The sequence below is a fragment of the Cavia porcellus genome, unplaced genomic scaffold (assembly GCF_034190915.1).
Source record: "Cavia porcellus strain 051 isolate PalLab524CR breed Dunkin Hartley unplaced genomic scaffold, mCavPor4.1 scaffold_29, whole genome shotgun sequence".
NCBI classification, from domain to species: Eukaryota; Metazoa; Chordata; class Mammalia; order Rodentia; family Caviidae; genus Cavia; species Cavia porcellus.
Genome location: NW_026947512.1, coordinates 33,053,933 through 33,076,400, shown reverse-complemented (window position 1 = coordinate 33,076,400; position 22,468 = coordinate 33,053,933). Strand labels below are relative to the sequence as shown.

Here is a 22,468-nt window from a genome sequence, read left to right as displayed (position 1 = left end):
TAGTAAAAAAGCAAAAACAGTTAATTATAATAAAGAATTCAACTACCTAGATATTAAGTAGCAGAACAATCTTTCTTTATAGCAAATTGGGTAAGTGCTTGCCTGTTGCTCCAAATATGTCTTGTTCTTAAAATTCCTTGGAACTGAGAACAAGAAGTCCAAGAATTTAGTATGTCTTCAAATTTTTTGGTCAATTATCTTTTTCCCTTTATGATAGTACTGGATTCCTTTCTCTAAGCTTTCAGAAAAGCCTTCATGATCTTGAAAGATTGGCAATGAACTTGGCAAGATAAAAATATATCTAGACAAGAAATATTTGGTAAATAGCATAAACACATTATACTTACATAGCTAAATATGAAAATAAAAGTAAAACACAAATATATTAGTAAAAAGTGTTATTTATATGTCTGTAATTTCATCAGTCTGAGAACTTTCATGAGAATTCTTTGAATTAAAATGTTTGACTTCTAAAGCTTTTCCTCAAAGTATTTTAATATTTTGAGAGGGTCAATTTGTTTTGATTTCTTTATATAATCTAGATACTAGGCCTCAAAAAGTTAACTTTTTCTTAGTTTTTCTGAGAAAAATTATCTATTTACATTTGAAGTAGTTATCTGAACACTTATTTTATGTAATTATATGGCAATTTGTGAATTCTATAAGTGTTATTTTAGTGACATTGGAAAAGTTCTTGAATAAACAACTTTTCAGGCATGAAGTGAAAGTGATTGTGCACAGTATGTTATTGGTTATTATGAAAAAGAAAATGACAAAGCAAGTTTCTGAGGAAATTAGAGCTTTACTTTCTCCACGACATGCTTTCTAATCACATTTTTTTTTTTTTTTTCTGTATGCTTGCTGAAATGTGCTGATATGTTCTTGGGAATAAGTTTATCTCATTATTTTAATGATTTTTTTTCTAGAATTGGTATCTAAATATAAGTAATAAACATATACTGTCATTATGCTATTAATCATAAAAAAATTTTAAAAACCTGACTACTAAGCATTGTACCTAGTTGGGTTTGCCATAAAGGTAATTGAAAAGGACCATCAGGTGCTTTCATTAAAAAATCTCGATGATTTTTTCCCCAGGTTCTAACAAAATATATCAAAATAGAACTCATTTCATGGGAAAAGAAAGGAACCCCACAGCATTTCTTTTTAATAACTGTTCAGCTACAAAATTTTATTGGTGTCTTGTTATGTACTCCTTAGAGGATGTAATGCACAAAAGCATTGCCACGGAACATATAAAATTACAAATGAAATTTATTGTAAAAAGTAGAATGTCTTCTAGACTGGTGTCAGTATTTATTTCATTCATAAACCAAAAATTCAGTATAATATATTCATTGTCAGCAGGTTCATGTGTGTAGATTGCCATCCAATGTTATCGACTGATATAAGACAGATATTGAAAAGACAATTTAAATTTACTCTTCCAAACATAAACTGTTCCACAAAAGCACTGTAAAAACTCCTTCAAGATTTTGGGTTGTGCTTGACAATTACGGTTAACTACATAATTTGGTCGTGTCGTAATCCATTGTGTTTGGCAATTTGGCATTAAACGCCTGCAGAGCGGACAGGATCCTCACCACCTCACTAGTAGAGAGCTTGAGTCTATGACGGAGCAAGCAAGAGAAAAGATCTAGACGACGCTGACCAGGTGGGGAGAGTTTATTTACACGGTCTCTTATTTCTAGAAGTTGCAAAAGTGCTGAGTCCTGGGATCCCTGAGTATAGGGGTAGTCCAGTTGCAAAATCAGGTCCCGAATTGCTTCAGGGTCAAAGTGCATGCTGTAGCCAAATACTTGGATGTTGTTGATTTTCATGTAACCCAGGTTCCGCGAAGGATCAATAAACTCCAAAGGTTCGTAGTAAATGCTCTCATTGCCATTTGGGCCACTGGACTTGATGCGACTCCTCAGGTAGATGTGTACTGTCTCAAAAAATGTCTTCCATTTGTTCCCCAGAGTCAGTGTCCAATTATAACACTGCAGAGGGAGGTCCAGCTTAGTCCGTTCCCAGTCTGGAAAGCTGTTTTCATTCACAGGCATGAACCAGCTCTCTGAGTGACTGCCCCCAAATGGATTTACATAAATAGCCAACACTGGCTCCAAGGTGCTATTTTTAGTTAAGCAAATCTGCAAAGAAATCCCCAGGATCATATGGACTAGACTTGACTTGTATTTGTTACTCTTCAAGGTGAGGAGCATCCGCTTGCGCCAAGAAGGGTCAAACCAGCTATTGAGGCGCATATCGTTGCTAATAAAAATGGCATGGACTTCGATTCGTCTATCTGCTTTCTGCAGCAGGTATTTCATCTCCAGATCTTGCAAGTCAGTCTCAAAGCCAATGTAGTGATCAGTGGACTCTGCGACTTCAGGCTTGCAGAGCCCCTGGCTTAGCATGTAGCCAGTGTTGCAGGTGCCACAGCGGGTGCGGTTGTCAGGTGCGCAGGTCAGGCAGGCGGAGGCGTCGCCTACAGTGCAGGGCAGGAAGGCAGTGCAGACCACCTGGTCGTTTGGACAGGTGCAGGAGTGCGTCTCTTCGGAAAAGCTGCCCAACAGGCCATTCTCGTTGCAGTAGAGAAAAGACTGGATGCGGTTGAGCCAGTAGGTTGACGTTCTAGAAATACAAAGCAAAAACAATTTACATAAATACAAAGCTTTCGTGTGTGTGTGTGTGTGTGTGTGTGTGTGTGTGTGTGTGTATTCATGTGTGTTTTAAATCTGTCACTACAAAAGACATTATGTTAGCAACATTTGTTTTAAGCTGGAATACTCCTATTCTGGTTTCGTTTTTATAGAAAATATTTTCTTTTTTTCTTTTTTAACCAAGAATTGAACTCAATATCTTGTACTTTCTGGGTGGGCACTGTGCCACTGGGCTATATCCCTGGTCCTACAGTATATGTTTGTAATACATAATAGTCTTATTCATTTTGGGGAATTGGTACTAGAATCCATTCTAAAGATGGGATAGGATTTTATGTTTTGAAGCGATAGTATGCCACCATATTATGCATTGAAAATATGGTTGTGAGTATAAGCTTGATTATTGCTTTTCAGTGATTATCAACAATAGGAATAAGCTTTATCACTAAATGGTACAATTATGGCATATAAAATGTAAGGTAATGATGCACCATGTAATAACTATTGTTATTTCTCTTATTTTGTTATGAAATTTTATTTTATTTACTCATTCACTGTTTCATTAGCTCATTCATTATGCTTCAAAGATCAATAGTGTTATAGGAACCCTGAGTATTATGGAGTAAAGAAAAATGAACAACTGAATTTTTCAAGCAACATTTTTCAAACCTAGAGATAAAGTAACATGAAATGTGCAATTACCCCTGGAGATGGAAAATACTATTAAAACATATTTTTTAAAAGAAAATCTTTAATGGCTACTCAATAAAATAGTTGAAAAATATGTCATTAAAACAAGTAAGCTCTTTAAAATTTAAACAAGCTATTTCAGTAAGAGTTAAATATGTTAAAGTATATTGTCATCAACATTTGGTCTTGTCAAGATAATCATGGGACCAATTTAAGTTTTTTTTTTTTTTTCCTACTTCATTATATTTTTCAAACTTTTGACTTGCTGAATATCTCAGTAAAATAGTGAAGGCAAAGTACTGGCCTAGTAATCACATAATTTCTGGTTTTCAGCATTTTTTAATATTAGCTGAAAGAGGAGAAAAATTGCATTGACACTGTAATCTACAGTTCTTTCACATGAAAAACAAACAATATTAATTCCATGTTGAGGTTTTACGACAGATTCATTAGACTCAAGCTATATGATTCATTAGACTCAAGCAGATCTGGCTATATAGAAGCAGATGTTCCCTTAACTGATCAAAAGAGTGCCATCTAGTTTGGTGAAAGTGCCTGTGAATCTCAGCATAGATTTCAGCATATGATTTCATTTACAACACAGTGCTGTGTATTTTTCACAAAAATCATTCCAAATTGAATCTGTTATTATGCTTTTCTAAAATTCGTAATTTAGCACATTTGCGTATGTCAGTCAAGTACCTAAAGTTTACTCAGTACTTTAGAACACTACTGCCTAAATAATTTATTCAGAATACTGCTCAAACTGGGTATTAATCAGTTTAAATAATCATTAAAATAATTGAAAATGTTCAAAGTAGTTACTTATATTACACATCAAATTTTGGTCACTGCCCAGCTATCTTTTGCATTAACACATTTCTAAAAAATTTTCTAAGATTACCTCTTTCTTAGTTTTTCACATAAATTAAGTAACTCTTTATTTTCTCTAATAGCATTTACTTATCTTTCCTTATGGAGTCTTAGACCATCTAAAATATTACATGATTTTTCTCTATCCCACTCATCCTATTAAATACTTGCCTGAGCCAGCTTGCCTGAGCCCTGTATATTTTCTTAAAAGCTACATACTAAATTTCCAGTGAAAAGCCAGGAGATCACAGGCTTTTGGTGTTTAAGTGCTTTACAAAATACAAAATATTAAAGAAATATCTTCCAATCAGTTATCTTGCAGTGAAACTAAAAGCTTAAACTGAGCATTTCAATAAGGAAGTTTTAGCTCTCAAGCTGCAGAGGCAGAGTTATACAAAACATGCCTTGATATTTGTGCTACTGACACATAAATAAGCTTTATTTGCTCCATATTCTTATTGCAGTCACATCCTACTGACCCAGAACAAAAGGCAAAACATAGCAAAGTATACTATTTTAATTATTTCATACAGTGAAAGCACTGAATAAAATCCTAAATTATTAACTTTGTTCTATGCTTTGAATATGTCACGCAAAACTCTAATGAAAGAAGTATGGTTCAGAATGCAGAAATTCTGGGAAAGAGGTCTTGAAAGGAGGTACACAGATCTTAGGAGTACCATCCTCATGTGATGTGGGAGACTGCCAAGCTGTGTTTCCCTGAAAATGAAGCTCTTTCTCTTCATCATTCCCTTAACTCTTCAATCTTATTTGCTGAGATTTGCAGATCTGGCGATATAGAAGCAGATGTTCCCTTAACTGATCAAAAGAGTGCCATCTAGTTTGGTGAAAGTGCCTGTGAATCTCAGCATAGAAAGTGGCAGCTTGTAGTTGAAAACAACCCTAGTTCTGATGACTGGAATGGGAGCTAAAGCAGAAGCCTGTGAGATTCCAGGACTAAGACATGAGATAGGATCTCAGCTGAAGCCATGATATGCATAAAAAATATAACTTCCTAGCAGTCAATGTGTCATCCTTGCATACATTAAGTTATCTGCAGTATCACTGATCGGAGGGCCTCTGTGCCTGCTGCAAGAGTGTTCTGCTTTTCCTTATTTGCCATGGCTGCAAAGTTACTCTTACCTGCACTCTGCCATGACCCCCTTCCTGATTGGTACAAATAAAAGCCGTGTGCATTTGGAATCCTGGCCCTTTTGTTCCACTAGCAACACTCTTTATTCCACTGAGGTCATCCCAGAGGCCCTTGGAATTGCAGATCTCTCTCTCTCTCTCTTTGCCTTTTTTCAACCATGTACCACATTGCTGGCTGGAGACCTGAACCCTCTGTGAGGGTTTCAGTAATGAATGAGTTAATTCCATTAGTGTGGGATTAGCCTTCTTTTAAGGGATATCTTTATCCTTCATTGCTCTTGCTTCCTCTTTGTTTAATTTTCCATCATGGGATCACACACAAAAAAGCCCTCACCAAATGCTGATGTGTGGATCTTAGACTTCCCAGGTTTCAGAAAGAGAAGATAATAAATTTCTGGAATTAGAAGTTGATTAGTCTTTATATTTTATTTTGTTTTGTTTTATCAGAATCATTCTCTATTCTTTCTCCCTCGGTTCTCTCCTTCTCTCTCCCCATTTCTCTTTCTTGCTTTTTTCTTTCCTAATTAGTTAACTTTCAGTTCCTTTCTCTCTTCTTTTTTCTTTCTTCCATAGTTGTTTTTATTTCTACCTAATATAAAGGATATACTTCATCTAGATGGAAAATAATATTTTCTTTCCTGAAACCAAAGCATAAATTCTCTGAGCCAATGCATCTCTCACTGTAAGCTCTAATCATGTTTTGAAATCATAAGAACAAAACAAAAAATGAAATAAATAGACCTAAGGCAAAAGCAGCACTTCCAAATCTAGGACGCTATAGACGGAATCATTTGGACATCTCAGAAAAGCAAGGACTTTTCCAAGTTTAGTCTTTTCCAATTCTTTTCATGTTCCTGCAGATGCATTATGGAAGGAACGTATTCTGGCTTCTTGGGCTTCAGCTTGTCACGTATGAATACTGATAACTTCACACACTGTCAAAGCACTGCTACCCTGGGATGGGAAAGCTAGCAAGTAGGTTAGTTTTTTTTTTTTTTTTTTTTCCTCCTTCTTGTCCTTTCCCACTTACTCTCTACCTTTTGACTATTTTGCTGTATTTCACAAGGTGAGAATAGATTTTTTTCATGGAAAAGGAAATTCAATAATCTTTTTTTTTTTTCCTCTTGGTAAAATTTTACTGCATACAGCAGTCAAAAATACAGATAAAGCAAGTTTTAGGATTCTATTATGGATTTTTTTTTGCTTAATCAAAAGTTCACAGTTCATTTTTCTCCAAGAAAATAAAATTTAGCTGTTCTTACTTTATTTCCTAATTTAAGAAAAAGTTTTTGCACAGTAATTTCTGTAAAATTACAAGTTAGGTTACAACAAGTTTTTTTTTAGCTATTTATTTTTATACCAAATACCAAAACAAATAAACTTGTAATTTTAGTGATACATGAATCTATATTACATAAGATATACAGATACAGCTAGAGATATAGGCATAGATATAATCATCTGTAATACCTAGTTGTTATAGTTTATAATTGAATGTTTCCCCCAAAGCCTCATGCTCACATAGGTGAGGCTTGGGGAAGTGACTGTGTCATGATAGCATAATACTGATCCATGGATTAGTCTACTCATGAGTGTATAACTAAATATAACGTTGGAAGATGTAGACTAGTTGGAGGGCATGGGAAATGCGGCCTGTTTATTTATACACCTCTCTTCTATTCACCTCCCTCTTTCCTGGTGGCCATACCTTAAACAAGTCTTCTTGCCATGTCATCTTGTCTTGGAGACCTGCCTATGTACTGAAATCTCATAGACTGTGAGTTTAATATCCCTCTTTTTTGTTAATTTGTGGATCATATTGTTCCAATGACAAGAATATAACTAAGACAATAGGCTCTACATAGTATATATTATATGTTGTAATATTATATGATATCTATATATATGTCATATATATATATATATATATATATATATATATAATCAAAGAGATAGAAACAGAGACAGAGAGAAGCAGACAGATAGGAAGACATATAGACAGAGACATGTGTCTAGACATTTTGCTGTTTTTAGCTGACTGGTGCATTGTTTCTGTCACTTACTTAAAAGCACTTCATAAAATAAATAAGGAAGAAAGGATGTGATAATTGAGGAAAGAAGGAGTAATGATGCAGAGGGGAGAAAGAAATGATAGCAAAGGAACCATGGATTAAAGCCAAAGAGAAGAACTTGAGGACAGAAAAAGCAATTGACGATATGGACTAACACATACCTATTAGAAAGAGAGCTTCAGGGCTCTGATAAGGTTATCTTTCTTCAACCTAAAATGTTACTCATACATTCAAGTCTTTTTTTTTTTTTTTTTCCATACGGCACATATATGGGCATCAAACAGCAGTAGACTCACAGTCTGTGTGCCTTAATACAACTCTGATCTAGGACAAGTCCTTATATTTTAAACTTTTAGCAAAACTTTGTCATTCAAGAAAGTCTTGGGACATATGTAGATTCTGCATGATTTGTGGAATAGATGTAACTTTCTGAGTTTTGGTGTATCTGTCTGGGATTTGCTTGTCAATAGATTTTCAGGATGAAAAGGGTAACATATTGCATTAATTAGATTTTGCATCATAACAAAATACCCAGCATAAACTTTATAAACTAAAGAGATTTACTTAGTTCATAGTTTGAAACACTGAAAGTCAAAATATCAAAATGCAGGCATTCACAAGGGCTGAATAACAAAAATGTTTCCTCTCCAATCACAAAGCAGAGATAGCTGGATGGATTCAGTCTTGCTATTTTTATAACAAATCTTGAGAAGACTAAACTCCCGTTAGAAAATATTTTAACTATCTCTGGGAGTAGCCTTCCTCCAATGAATTAAGAACCTCTTATTAGACCCCATATCATGAAGATTCATATTAGATTCCAAATCCTGGGGACTGAGTTTCCAACACACAGCCAAAGGGAGACTCTCAATTTTTATGTAGCACATAAAAATACGACTGATCACTGTCTCACACTTCATAGCTATTCTTAATAACACAACATAAATGCTTATCATTTAATTGTTCCCTTTTATTAAGAAAAACAGCTAAGATAAATGTGAATGGCATAAATATGATTGGCAAGTACTGTGTTATATATAAAGTGTTCCCCAAAGACTCATGAATTGGAGGACTTTAATGTCTAATGCAACAGTGTTCCGAGCTGAAGACTCGTCAGGAAACTGGATCTCAAGGGTGTTGATCTCATAGTGGATTTGTGTATTGGTGAATTTTTGCTTCAATGGGATTATTAGAAGGTAGGCTCTCATGTAAGTAGATCCCAAGAGTTGTGCGTTTAAGGATACAGCCTTTCCACAGACTCTTCTTCCTTCTCTGACTCACTTGCTCTGATTCTCCTTTCTGGTTGCCATGAAGTGAGCAGTTTTCTTTAACCATAACTTTCTGCCATGATGTTTCTGCTCAGTACAAGCCTAAAACAATGGAGCATGCTGATCATTGGACTAAAGCATCTGAAACTGTAAGCCAAAATAAACATTAATAAAATTCACAGAGTGAACCAGATTCTTGTGTTCCTCCTCAGACATTCTTCCATAACTCCTCAGTCAATTTCTTGGGATAGGAAAGTCCTGATAAAATAGTTAGTCCTTTCAAATACTTATGTACATGAAGATGTTTCCTGTTTTTTGTGTCTGTAAATTAACAAACAAAAGCCAGCTATTAGTGAATCTTTCAAAACAAGCTAGTCATCAGCATGGAGCTCTATGTTCAGAAAAATAGGTCAGGAAGTGCTAAAACATCAGTAGAGAAAGAGACAGCAGCAGACAGCTTTGAATTTACATGCAGTGAGGACTCTGGCTCTAGGTATACTAAAATTGCAAATTTGTCCCTGGAATTTTTGTCATATACGTATGCAAGAAAAATAAGCCTAACGCTAAAGCCTAGTTTAATAAATAAAGTCTGCTATATTCCAGTAATATTAATTTACTACTTAGTACACATGTCATGTCACAAGCAGTCACTTGGTATTCATTTCTTTTATTCCTCAAAGCAGATTATAAAGGCTAACTCCATTTTAAATTTTGAGAACAACTGAGCCTTACAAGCTCAAATGACTTAGTGCCATATATCCTAAGCATTAGAAAGAAGACAAGCTCAAAAAAGAAAATATAAATATTAATTTTAAAATGTGGATTGAAAATGTTCCATAGAAGAGGGAGGAAAGGTCTTAAGAAACGACCTCAGGGAAAATATCTCTTTATTGCTGCAGCAGAACAACAGTGAAAATAAAATAACTTTTATTTGTGGATATCTTGAGAAGCAACACAGTATATTGGCTTTAGACAATTTTCTTGGGAACCAAACTGTCAACTCTGAATCTTGTTTCATTTCCTTCACCTGGAAAATGTACGTGAAGTGTTTCAGAGGTTAGTTTAAAAAAAAAAAATAACAGTTGCCAGCAAAGCATTTACAGGGAGTACGTGTGCCCGGAATAAACAAGAAGCTATTAGGCAACCTTATTCCTAATATCAATATTGTTATTATTACTGTCATTTAAAAAAACTGTCATAGGAGACTGTTTCTTTATTACAACTGATATTCCCCAAGAAGATAAAGCATTTCATTTTCTGTTTAACAATGTGTGCATTCAAGCATGTTATTATGTTTTGTATTTTCATCTTTATCAAAATATATATCATTTTGATAACATATTTGAACTTATATTTAAAAGTCCTTCTGTATTATTTCTGTGATATTTGTGACATCCTAAAACTATGCGAAATCAGTACATCTTAAATTAAGGATAGTCTGTCTAGAAGATAGCTGTTTGTGTTGAAGAATTAGAACATGTTTTGATACAAAAATAACTACCTCCCCTTTTGGCAAAATCCTTTCTGAGCATCAATAATCTTTCAAAGGTCCCTAATTGGCTAATCTTTTATTGCTTTCTAAATCTATGCAATTTGGATCCAAGTATTTTTAAAAAAGCACTATATTATTAATATCATTTTGAAGTTTAGGATTGTTCCATTTCATTTTAGGTTGAGAAATGGAACATTACCCATTACCACATTACTCATTATCCAAGGACATCTGAATTTATTACAAGTATCTCAAAATTCTTCAAAGATTTGTTGTACTCAGATGTATATATATGGATTAAGTAGTATAATTTTTGAAACAATTATAAGTTGCTATTGGCATGGCCATGGACATAAAAACAAAAAAGTACACTGTCATTTTTCCTTCTTTGACTCTGCTGTTCTAAGGGATCTCAGCCCAGGCAATGTTGCTTGGGGCTCAAGGTGACACTCTTCACACATCGCCATTTCACTCATGGACATAATTTTACATCTTGAAAAGAGAAATACAATTCTCAGCCATGAATTTTAGGAAATATTAACACACACACCCATAAGCACACATTGAGTACAGCCTTTATTCATGAACTGAAATTAAAAATCTACTAATAAGTTTTCTTTGCAAGAGGACATTAAAAAATGGGGGAAAGAGTTAGGTATAGACTGTAACTTAAAAATCATATTAGCTGTTGGTAATATTCATGGAGAAGTTTTCCCAGCACTAGTCATTCTATGTTTATTATTCTCCTACTTTCTTTTATAAGGATATTTATTGCCTCAATTCATAGTTAAGGAAATGAGTTGTAAAATATTTACATAAGTGTATCTTGCCCACTATCAAACAGATCATAAATACCAGAGACGAAAGTGCATCCCCAGTCTCTATTTCTTCAGCGTTGGAGCTTTTTGAAATTATAAACACTCACAGTAGAAAAAAAATGTGTTATTTTATTTGGTTGAATGTTATTTGGCTGGATGTTATTTGATTTATTTAGTGTTCAGAGAAAAGTCTCCTAACTTTTTGGCTAACAAAAGAATTTGTTCGTATTTGACAATATAGATCAAGAAAAGTACAAGTGTATTATTTTTGTACTTATGTCATAACTATGAAAGAAATGAGACAACATTCAGAGAAACGGAGGGCATACAAAATAAACATAGTTGCTTTCCTCTAAAAAAGAGAAGATACTACCAAGCTTTTTTCCAAATAGTGTTCATATTTAATTTGCCTCTAAAAATATTATAATGACATTCCAATTAACTCACTTTAAATGTTAGGATAACAAAAGATTACCAAAGTATTATGATGTGCAAGTATGGCCTGTTAATAGTCAGTGTCAATGAAGGACATTGAAATAAATGCAATTATTTTGCAAAATAACTTTCAAAAGTAGATGTCTCTTATGTGTTCCATAATATTTTGCTTTTACTCATCATATTGAATACAGAAAACTATTTTTGTCTTTCTTCGCATAATACATGTGGTAAATTAAAAGATATATATTTTGTCTTAGGTTCTGTTTTTAACATAAAAAAATAAATAACTCACAGCATTTAGAGCTTGTCATTACAACCTTCCAGTCATTTACAATGCTATGACAAGATGTTCACTACAGATTGACATGTAAATAATAACATTTAAATTTTTCAAACTAAAACGTTGCTTGTGAAATTATCTTAATGCTTGCCTTATAGATATATTCAGCAATTAAAAAGAATGCAATAGTGATGTAAACAACAATATACGTGGATATTGCATGTAACAATAGTAAATGAAAGAGTATCCACTGACTAATGTCATTATATTAATATCAAAAAAATGTCAAACAAAAATCTAAGGTGTTAAAAGTGCTACTCATGGAAATGGTTGTTGTAAATGTACACAAGAAAACACTTGAGGCAATGGAAATATTTTGTATATATTAATGTGGTCACTCTTTATGGTTATATCACACTATCAAGACCTTGTTAATTCACTAATGATAGAATACCACATGCATATCGGGATATACCACATTACTCATTATCCAAGGACATCTGAGTTTATAATAAGTATTTCAATTTTGTTGAGTTTTAGCTGAATTGTTGTTTTCCTCCTATATTCTATATTATCACATATTTCTATATTTTTCTGTATGATTATATATTTCTCAATCTTTAATACATTTTCTTTTATAAGCCAATACAGATAAGAAAAATAAAGAGAAGTTGATAACATTTTTATCTGACTCAGAAAAATACCCATCTCCTTCGACTGACATAAACTCTGAACTAATTGCTCTGATTTCTCAGATATGATTTTTTTCTTCATCCTTAAATACATCCAAACACATTGAAATGTGACTTCATGATCCAAATTCAGGGACTTGGAAAAGACTCCTCCTTAAGCTTATAATAATGTCTGATATATTTACAAATGTCTCTTTAAGGTGTCTTAGGTGATCGTAACCCTTTGATATAGACTCATGACAAGGAATTATAAGTAGCGATCCCTATGTGAGTTCTGTACATCGGATATATGTGGATATGGTCAGGCCAACCGTGACTTAGGAAAGGTGACCTACACAAAAGATAGCAAAAAGCCTGAAGCCAATGGATAAATGGAAAGGGTTCTGAGACAAGATGCAAACCACCAGATCTTATCTATTTTTACTTAATAACAGAGATACCCATTTATTTTCAAAATAACACTTGACATCAAGGATTATTTTCTCTTTGTATTTTGAGCCACTATGATTAGGTCTCTGTTTCCTGGCAACTTCAACTTTGGTCTCTTAGTTGTATGACGTTTTAATAATTGGCTTTTTAAAGCGTCTTTAAAATAAGCTACCCATTTATGTTTATGTTTTAACGGTTCTTCATGTTTAATTTCATGGTTCATAGTCATAATATCTTCACACATATTCAAACTTCCTGCTTTCACCTGAGAAGAAAAGAATCTAAATATGCACAAATTTTGGCCTTTTCCACACATGAACAGCTAAACATGTATAGAAGAAAACATAAAGCTATATTGAAAGGTCTCACTTTAAATTGATAATCATAAATTGTAGAGGCTTTCAATCTTATTCAATAAACCTCATATATTTCCCATTTTAGTTCCCTTGACCAAAAATCTGTAGAATGGGTATTTTACATACAATTACATCGTCTGAAATAGCTACGTTTTAGCTACTTCCATGGCATACTTTCCTTATGATTTAACAGAAAATAGAACAATTAGAAGAAAATTGTTTTCTTTTTCCACCAATAAGTTTTCAACTTTTATATTTCTAAATGAGATGCATCGCCTAACTTCACAATGACTGCTGTTGGAGGCTTCATCTTCACAATACTGTCTTTCAATGTCTTCTCAGGATTCTCTCTTCTAATAATTCCCTTTTCCTAACCATCACAGTATCACTAACTTACAGTATGCAACATGGGAGCATCCTACAAATTTTAATTTAATTCCTTCTTTTAGATATAATCCAATTTCCCTTTCTTGGAAGTATTATCTATCTCTACTGTCTTCTCATTATCTTTTTTAACTCCAAAAGTTTTTATATTTTAATAATAATGGCCCTCCTTTATTGTCATTTTACTAATACTGTACCTCAGAAATAATTTATCTTAACACAACTCACATTTTGGCAGATTTGTTTATTTTGGAAATACTTCCTTAACTTGGTTTCTTGGATATTGTGATCTTAGTATTTATCTCATAAACCAATATCACTGACAATTTTTAATTACTATCCTTTGTTATAATCTTTTCTGTGTACGAATTCCTAAAGTTTTAATTTTTGACAAGCAATTTCTTTAATTCTCATACTTCAACATCCATGTGCTACCCAAGGTATTGGATACAAACTCATTGTTTAATTATTGAAAAATATATGATGATAATGTCCACAATTTTATCTTCAGTACAGACTGAGTTCCTGTAATCAAGACTAATTTATGTATACCTGGTAATCCATATCTGAGCATGAACTTTTCTTTCGCTCATCTTTACCCAAACACACTCCAATATCCTTGTCTGAGTGGCAAACTGACAAGCTTCACCTAGTGGTTGTGGCTTGACGTTCAGTCCCTTTCAATCTCTATCATATCTGACTATCAAATCTTTCAGTGTAGAATGGACTCAGAGTAATTTATAGTAGCAAACATGAAGCCAGAAAAAAATGTGAGAGTCATGTATAATGAATAAATGATAAGGAATGACAGTGACTTGGATTAGGACAGTTATTTTTCATTACAGATTGAGTGGTATCAAGAGGAAAAAATGGAAAATTTTATTCACAAAGGAAAATTCTTTCACCTCCAATTCCTAAACCCCCAAGCCATGAATCTGAGAAAATTATAAATTTTACCAATCTGACTACTTACTTAATTTCATGGAAAGTATAAAAAAAAAAACAAAGATAAAAATGACGATATTACAGGTACTTACATAACTGTATGAACACAGATGATCTTGTTTTTTAACAGAAAAATAACCTTCTCCAAATCTTTTCACTTGTTTCTTCATGCAAAGTCCTTATTTTAAAATAGATTATTCTTTTACTTCTTTATTTTCCAGTATATGAAATACAGATTGAGTTTTTCAGCATTGGATCAAATAAACAATAAAATATTTCATGGTCAAATAAACATATTTTATTTATCTTGGTGTGAAGGTAAAGTAGTATACTTTCTATTGCTATTGCTACTTTAAAGTAGTATACATTTCAATATTATATGAACTGATAAACTGAGATGCCTGTATGTTATTTAAAAGTGCTGTGATGTCAGTGAGTTCATTTATCATTCACATATAACCATAATAGTTACCATAAATTACCTTTTTCAAAGTTATTATAAAAATAATATTATAGATTTCACAAAAACCTCTATTTGCAAGTGATTTAATTTTCTAAATTTTTCCACATGGCTAACATATTTATTTTCAGAAAAATAGCTTTCAGGGGGAATATTTTAAAGTATCTGTGTCCTTTCGAATTTATTTTTTAATTCTTAAGACTTAGTCACACTCTTACAGTAGTACAACAGAAACATAGAAATTTAACCTTAATTTTGGAAACATTTCTATTATCGTAGTGCCTATCAGCTTACTGTCAGTATTTGTTATCAATATAAAATTCTGTCTTCAATCTATGTTCCTCAACTTTTTTCTCTTATCTCACATTCAAAGCATAATCACGTAGATCTACTGGCTTTTATTATCATTTCTCTGTGCTTAACTCACAAACACACAGACCTAGCTTGCTTACTATTTCTGAGTTTTAAACTGTCTGTCCAATCTACCTGACATTTCCATTTAGAGTGAAAGCCCTATAAACATCATTAAAACACATGCTGAAAATTGAATTAATCATAACTATCCCAAACTCTCGCATTTTAGCTGCTCTTTCTCATTTACACAAATAAATGCTGAATTTTATGCTCCGTTTAATTCCCTTACCACGCACACCGCTGCCCCAGTTAAAATTTGAGAATCATTAGCTATCCATAACTTTCAACCTCTCCGTAGTGTCCACTCTTTAACACCACTCTCAGTATCTTCTGCATTTAAAAAGTGACTAGCAATAGCAAGTATTTTAGAACCTATAGCCATAGTATTTTAAAGATAGACATTTTTACTCTGTTATTATATTACCTCACTAACACATCTTTCTGATTTTCTAGTTTTGCCTCAGGGAGCGTCCTTCACAATCCATTTTCTATAGAGGATTGGATAGAAATAGATATTCTTCTACCTGCCCTAACTCAGTAGTTCTACCAATCAGGGCAAAACTCAAATTATACACATGATATACCAATCCTTTACAGTGTGTTGAACCTCTAACTCCCTAGCTTTTTGGTACTTTCTAATTATCTTCTATTCCACCTACTTTACTGAATTCTAAGACATTTGGTGCATATCTTGTGTGACTTTAAAAAATACTCATATAGGGCCAGGGATGTAGCTCAGTGGCACAGCACCTGCCTGAGGAGTGCAAGGTCCCGAGTACAATTCCTGGTATCCTCCCCCCTAAAAAAATTATATATATATATATATATATATATATATATATATATATATGACATTTTTGGAGACTTTGGTTATTTCATATTAGATGAGATATTCCATAGTCCAACTGGGATAATTCACTGAAATCTCTCCCAGATTCTCATTTCCCAGTATGGTTAATGTTCCTTCGATCTTTAGGGATTAATTGATAAATCACTTTTCCAAAAAAACCCTCATATGCACCATAGGAATTGTATAAGTTCTCCTGATATGTGTTCCATATTTTTTGTACTCAAATTTTAAATTTTCTCAGTTAGTATGCTCTTATAGGCAGTAAATTATGAATGTATTTCACACGATTTTGTTCACCAAAAAGAAAGAATACATAACTATTGCTTCCTCATTTTCCTAGCAATTTAATATTATACTATTTTAAAGAAAACAACAGCAGAATGTATGAAATAACTGGTTAAAAGACAAAGACAGTTCATTATATCTAACGCTCTTTCACATCATTTCCCATGTAACAGTAAATAAAATGAATTAGCAAATAACCATTACACATCACTCAGAGAACAAATAATAAAACCCAAACTTCAATTGTTAGGTTGATAACCAGACTAATAGAATATGGAACATCTCTTTCACCTCGGTGATAGCATCCTATTAACAGAAATACCATCTGATTGGTAAAAAAGTAATGACTGTCCCTGTATGCCATCCAAAGTGACATAAATCAGACAGGTATTCAAAATGTACTCTTTACTCACAGAGAAGACTTGAAAAATACAAATGGGAGCTTCTTATCAACTGTCAGAGAGATAGACAGAAGCTTGTGTCATTTCAAGAGTTTAATCTGTTCTGTTAGCAGTGGAAAAATCCATATGTTGAATTCCTGTCTCCATTCCAGCCTTAATTTAATTTTGAATGGTGAAATCACATCCAAATAATGTGAAAATTAGTTACATCGTTCTGATTTATAAGACAATTTTCAGTATTTTTCTGTTCATTTATTACATTTGTCATTTATTTTACATTTTTATATGGAGCAATATTTTGGAAGAATAAAGAAGGAAGTATAACACATATAAATCACTGCTAAAATTATAGTTTGAAAAGATTATGTTACTAAGTTTAATATATTTATATGTGCTCTGTACCTTAAATGTCTATTTGAAAAAGCATGATTTAATTTTGAAAAATCATATTTAGTTTGTATGGTAATGGTTAACAAAGGCCATTTTGAATATAGTTCATCAGATCTACAAAATTTATATATTAGAAGTCTAATTCATATTCTTCATAGTATATTGAACCATCATGTTAATCACACGGTTTTCTTAGGCACCACTATGTAACAATTGTTACATACAAAATGATAGTTAATTTTAGGTGTTAACTTTGTTAGAGTAAGAGTTAAGCGATTATCTGGTAAAGCATTACTCCTTTTATGTCCATGAGAGTCTTTGTAGAAGAGCCTAAAATTTGACTTATAGATTAATGCTCTGTACACACTTGAGATGGGCAACTTGTAGGGCTGTGAGCGATGAACAGAGCAAAAATGGAAAGGAAATGAGGTTTTGTTCACAACCCTTTGGAGTTCAAATGCACTTGCATGTAATTTAAGAATAAGTGCTCTATATGCCATTATATAACATGATAGTCACAGGTCTATTATTTAAACTAATAGATATTGTTCAACATAATCTGTTCCCAGTGAAGTTACAGGTGAGTATATGACAGACTTTAGACAACACTGAATTCTAAGCAGAAGAACCTGAGACTGTGTCTACTTCCCAAAAGAAATAAACAGCTGTTTCTTAATCTCCCACTTCCTCCTGCTTACCATGAAACACATGTAGACTCAAGCAGCTGGAGTTATTTTGTGATTTCATGACAATAAACGTGAAAGAAAAACAAGATAGAAGAAAGAGAAGCATGGAAAACTGGTCCACAAATCACATTAAATTCTCATAGCCAGAAATTACTTTCTATATCTGCTTTTGAAAAAGAAAAATCACGAGCCTTGCTGTGCACGGTTCCCCAAAGATGGAACATCCTGAAGGGAATCACTTGCTAAATCTAAAATAAATTTTGAAGGAAAGTAGATTTTCAAAATCACTTGTTTTTATCAACTTTAGAATGAAAGTCAAGATAATCAAATTTGTGAAAATTTTGTAGCAAAAAACATAAAAAAAGACCATCTGAAATACAAAAGTGAGTCTTTTAACTCAACAGATAGGTGATTTTATTTCGCTGAATAAAATGAATCTTTTTTTTTTTTTTTTTTTTTTTTTTGGTCAATGATCACCAAAAGCATTAATGCTTTAGGAAAGAATTTCAAGGATTACTAGTGGATACAACAGAAATTTTTCAGTGCTTGTTGAAAAAATATCCTGCTGTGTGTAAAGGAATGGCTTTCAAAAAATGAAATGAAATGTCTTTTGCATATTCGTTAATGGTATCCCCCTAAGTCATCACTAATGAAATAAATGTTTATATTTATATTTATTTTTGTTTTACGAGGACATATTATAATGTTAAATAATAATGAGATATTAACCTAATGATATTAAAATTAACTACTTCTACATATTATGTTAGCACAAATGAGTTCATCAGTGTATTATTAATTTTTTATTTATTTGAGAAACTGAGTAGCACATCTTATCTCACAACTTATTTTTATTGCACTGAAAACTGTAGGGAAGCCCACTTTTAAACTGTAAAACAAATCAGTAAACTAGTAAGTGCTTACTGAATTTCTTAGTTCAATACATATTTTCCTCTTCTACAAATTTGAAATCTGTATAAAAAGCATCTTAATAGTATTTATGTTTTACAACTAATTTTAGTTTATCCCCACATCCATCACTCCTGGAAATGATATAAAAAAATCACATCTTTGTTGTCTTGTAAACTGGAAGAATCTTGTAACCCTATAGCCATGCATTTGTTTGTTTTGCTAAAAACTGCTATGAAACATTACCATTCCCAGCAAAGGGCCAATGATTAAATCAGACTGAAACCCTCAGTTTAATGTTCAAAGTGAAGTTCTTCATTTCAAAAGAAAACCACAGTTCTTTACACCCAAGGTATTTTTTTTTCTTTAAATAAGATTTAGCAATTTCCCAGTTAAAATGACCAGACTTTGGGATCTATTATTCAGCATATGTGAAGATTGACATGACTAGTTTGATTATATAATGACATGTGAAAATACACACCTGATCAATCAGCTAGTATGACATTTAAAAGGCATTAAAAAGTCAGAGTTTTCTTCTCCCAGTTATCTTCAACATCCCTGCTTCCTTCTTCACATCCTCCTTTTTATACTTAACCATCTTTTTTACTCATGTAAGCTGTAGATTTTGTCATCATTTACAGAGTACTTTTAGTTTGAGATGCATATATTGCATATATTCTGCTTGCAAATATAAAGTTAAAAATTAGCAGATCAATCTCACTGCCCCTCAGTCAATCCATTTAAAATATACATGGAAAAGAACATAATCTAAACATGCCATGGAATTTTGCTAATTAAATAAATTATATATTTTACTTTTAAGAGAAAGCCTTAATGCATCCACAGCTTTGCAAACTTCTAGCCTGCCTGGAGAATTAAAAAAAAAATGGATTTTGGTCAGAGTAAGTCAGAATTAAGTAGAAACACTGTCTGACTGTGAATGAGAAACCAGAATAGCAATAGCAGTTTTTAGTGGCAAAAGCGAAAGGTATGCTCTTTGTAGGATGGCACAATAGTGGATGACATTCGGAATGAATCTGTGCAGGCCAAAGTTTGAAGATTTAAAAATTGTAAGTTGCGTACATAGAAACCAATTTTTGTATTTATAAAACAAGCTAAAGTTTACAAGAATATTTTAAGAATTCTTTTTAGTTTCAAAAGATTAGGTTCTATCTACAAACCTTAAAATTTTATTCTTTCGCTAGATAATAATTACATAATACTCTTGAAAGTCTGTTTCTATAATTTAAGTCATGTTAACTATTAAAGTCTATTGAAAGGACCTCAACAGTACAATCCAAATGGGGGAAATCGTCTTCTTTAGTTTTTAACTATTTTAGAAATAAGTTTACTACAATGTTATGTGTATAAGTATGATTTTGCACATATTTATATTCATATCAGGGTCTTCTAAAACATTGAGATTCCATTAACATCTAATATTATTTTGATCCTCATATCTCATTTTGTGCTGCACCAAAATGGAGTGCTTTGGAGTAATCTAGTAGAAAACTGCATGATCACTCCACCTTTACCTTCTCTCCAGTCTTACGTGGAAATTTTTCCCTCTTTCACCATCAATTCATGGGCCTCCTCACTTTACCATAAATGACACATATCTTCTCCAGTCTTGGAACTTACTTGCCCATATATCTCTATGGTTCTACGTTTCTTACCTTTAGATCTTAATGCTAGTATTTTTTTTAAATATTTTATTTAAAAGGAAAAAGAGAAAAAAAAAGCAGAACAAAACAAAACAGTGTAAGGGTACAAGTAATTCAGAACTACAGAAAAGCAAAAACAAACAAACAAAAAAACAAAAACTAAAACAAAAAACAAAAAACAGTATGCTATCACCAATTAATAGATTACTCACTATCATCTTAGAAACGGTGTTTCAGGTCACAGGATCAAAGCACACAAAGCAAACATTCAAACAGTGAGACTGCAAACAATTGTGTTCAGTAATCCAATCCAAAATATTAATATGGTCTTCTATGTTAGTATTTTCTTGGTAAGAAGTTGCATAGTGTGCTTTTTCAAAATCGCAATTCAATCTACCCATTCTTGGGTTGGAATCTTTGATTTAATTTTTTAAATGGGTTATTTTCGTGTTTTAAATATTTGGAACATTAGCTCCAATGACTGTTCATGGCTGTGCTCTCTACATGTGCTCAAATAAATCAAGTTAAAGAATTAATTAATTAATTTGGAAACCATGTAGACTAGACATATTTAGTAAACACAAATAAATGTAGTCCTTTCAGTTTCCCTACATTCTAATTACAGAAGGTAGTATAATAGAAATACAAGTTATGATCATTGTTTTCTTTATTTTGCTTAGAATCCTATCTAAAGTTTCAGCTACAAAATATTTACTTTATCTCATTTTCTCTTTCAACTAATACGATATTTGGACAAAAACCCTCTATTTAGTGGGAATTTTTAGAACAGAACAATGTGATGATCAAAGACAATACTCATTAACTGAAGATATTCCTCACCTGAAATTTGGCAGGTATTTCTAGATATTGATCTCTACAAAAATAGGATGCAGCTATCTTTATACTCAAACCTAAATTAATGCTACTTTTATTCAGAATTATCAATTTCTTGTTCGACCATTGTATTATGAATTTATTTTCCACAAGTGTCTCAAGTACATGAAAAAAAATATCTGTTTCTGGCTATTAGTAATATATAAGAATTACAATCCAAACATAGAACTTATCCTGTGCATCTATTTGGCTTTCTAACATAAGAAGTGGAAATAGGGATCTAAAGCATGTTTCTTCGAGGAAGTCCCTGAGAAAGAAAGTGAATCCATTACCTTAAAAAAGTAGGAGCAATTGGGAAAACTGTCTTTTTCATTTTAAGTTTGTTCATTCATTCATTCAATTTCTAGTTTCATTTCATTCCACAAAGGGTAGTCATGATTACTATGTCCTGAGAATTATAATAACAGAGGAAAAATGAAGTTGTTCCTAAAGGCTGTTAACAGTACTACTTATACTTAGTAATTTTTGCTTAAATGATCTTTTACTAAAATAGGTTTTGGCAGCATTAAATTTCTCCTCAGAATAAATGTCATGTAGCTCCTGAAAAATGCTAACTCAAAATATCTGTTTTCCATAAATGTAGTTAAAAGCTACCCTTAATAGCTCAAAATTGATTGAATTAGACAACAGCTGCTTTTAGAAACAAAGCCCCTAACAAATAATGTGTTATTCTGGCAAGTGGGAATACACACATTTCATATATCCTGTGGCATGTCACACACACAAGAAAATTAGCTTTCAAAATGGCATGTCAACATTAATTTTCATAGTTTTGTAATATTGCTAATCATAACCAATGGGGTTAGACAAAAACACCTGCTGTCCTTTCTGCTATTTGTTTGGAAAATTAGTCTCAAAGTAGCATGACTGGATTTTGGCCCTGGAGTAAAGTGTCCTTAAGTGTTCTTGCAGTGTCAGTGGTTGGTGTAAACATAGCATTCTGAAGGGGCTAAATAC

The 22,468-nt window shown here is 32.6% G+C and overlaps 1 protein-coding gene across 4 annotated transcripts in view; it reads right to left on the bottom strand.

Moving 5' to 3' along the window:
• Positions 1-1,257: 1,257 nt before the first annotated feature.
• Positions 1,258-22,468, bottom strand: part of Brinp3 (BMP/retinoic acid inducible neural specific 3) — a 363,662-nt gene continuing 342,451 nt past the window's right edge. For all 4 annotated transcript variants that reach the window (XM_063240301.1, XM_063240300.1, XM_063240302.1 and 1 more), the window contains one exon: positions 1,258-2,637. In XM_063240301.1, the coding sequence (XP_063096371.1) occupies positions 1,521-2,637 (1,117 nt within the window). In that variant the 3' untranslated portion in view covers positions 1,258-1,520. The remainder of the gene's footprint in view (positions 2,638-22,468) is intronic.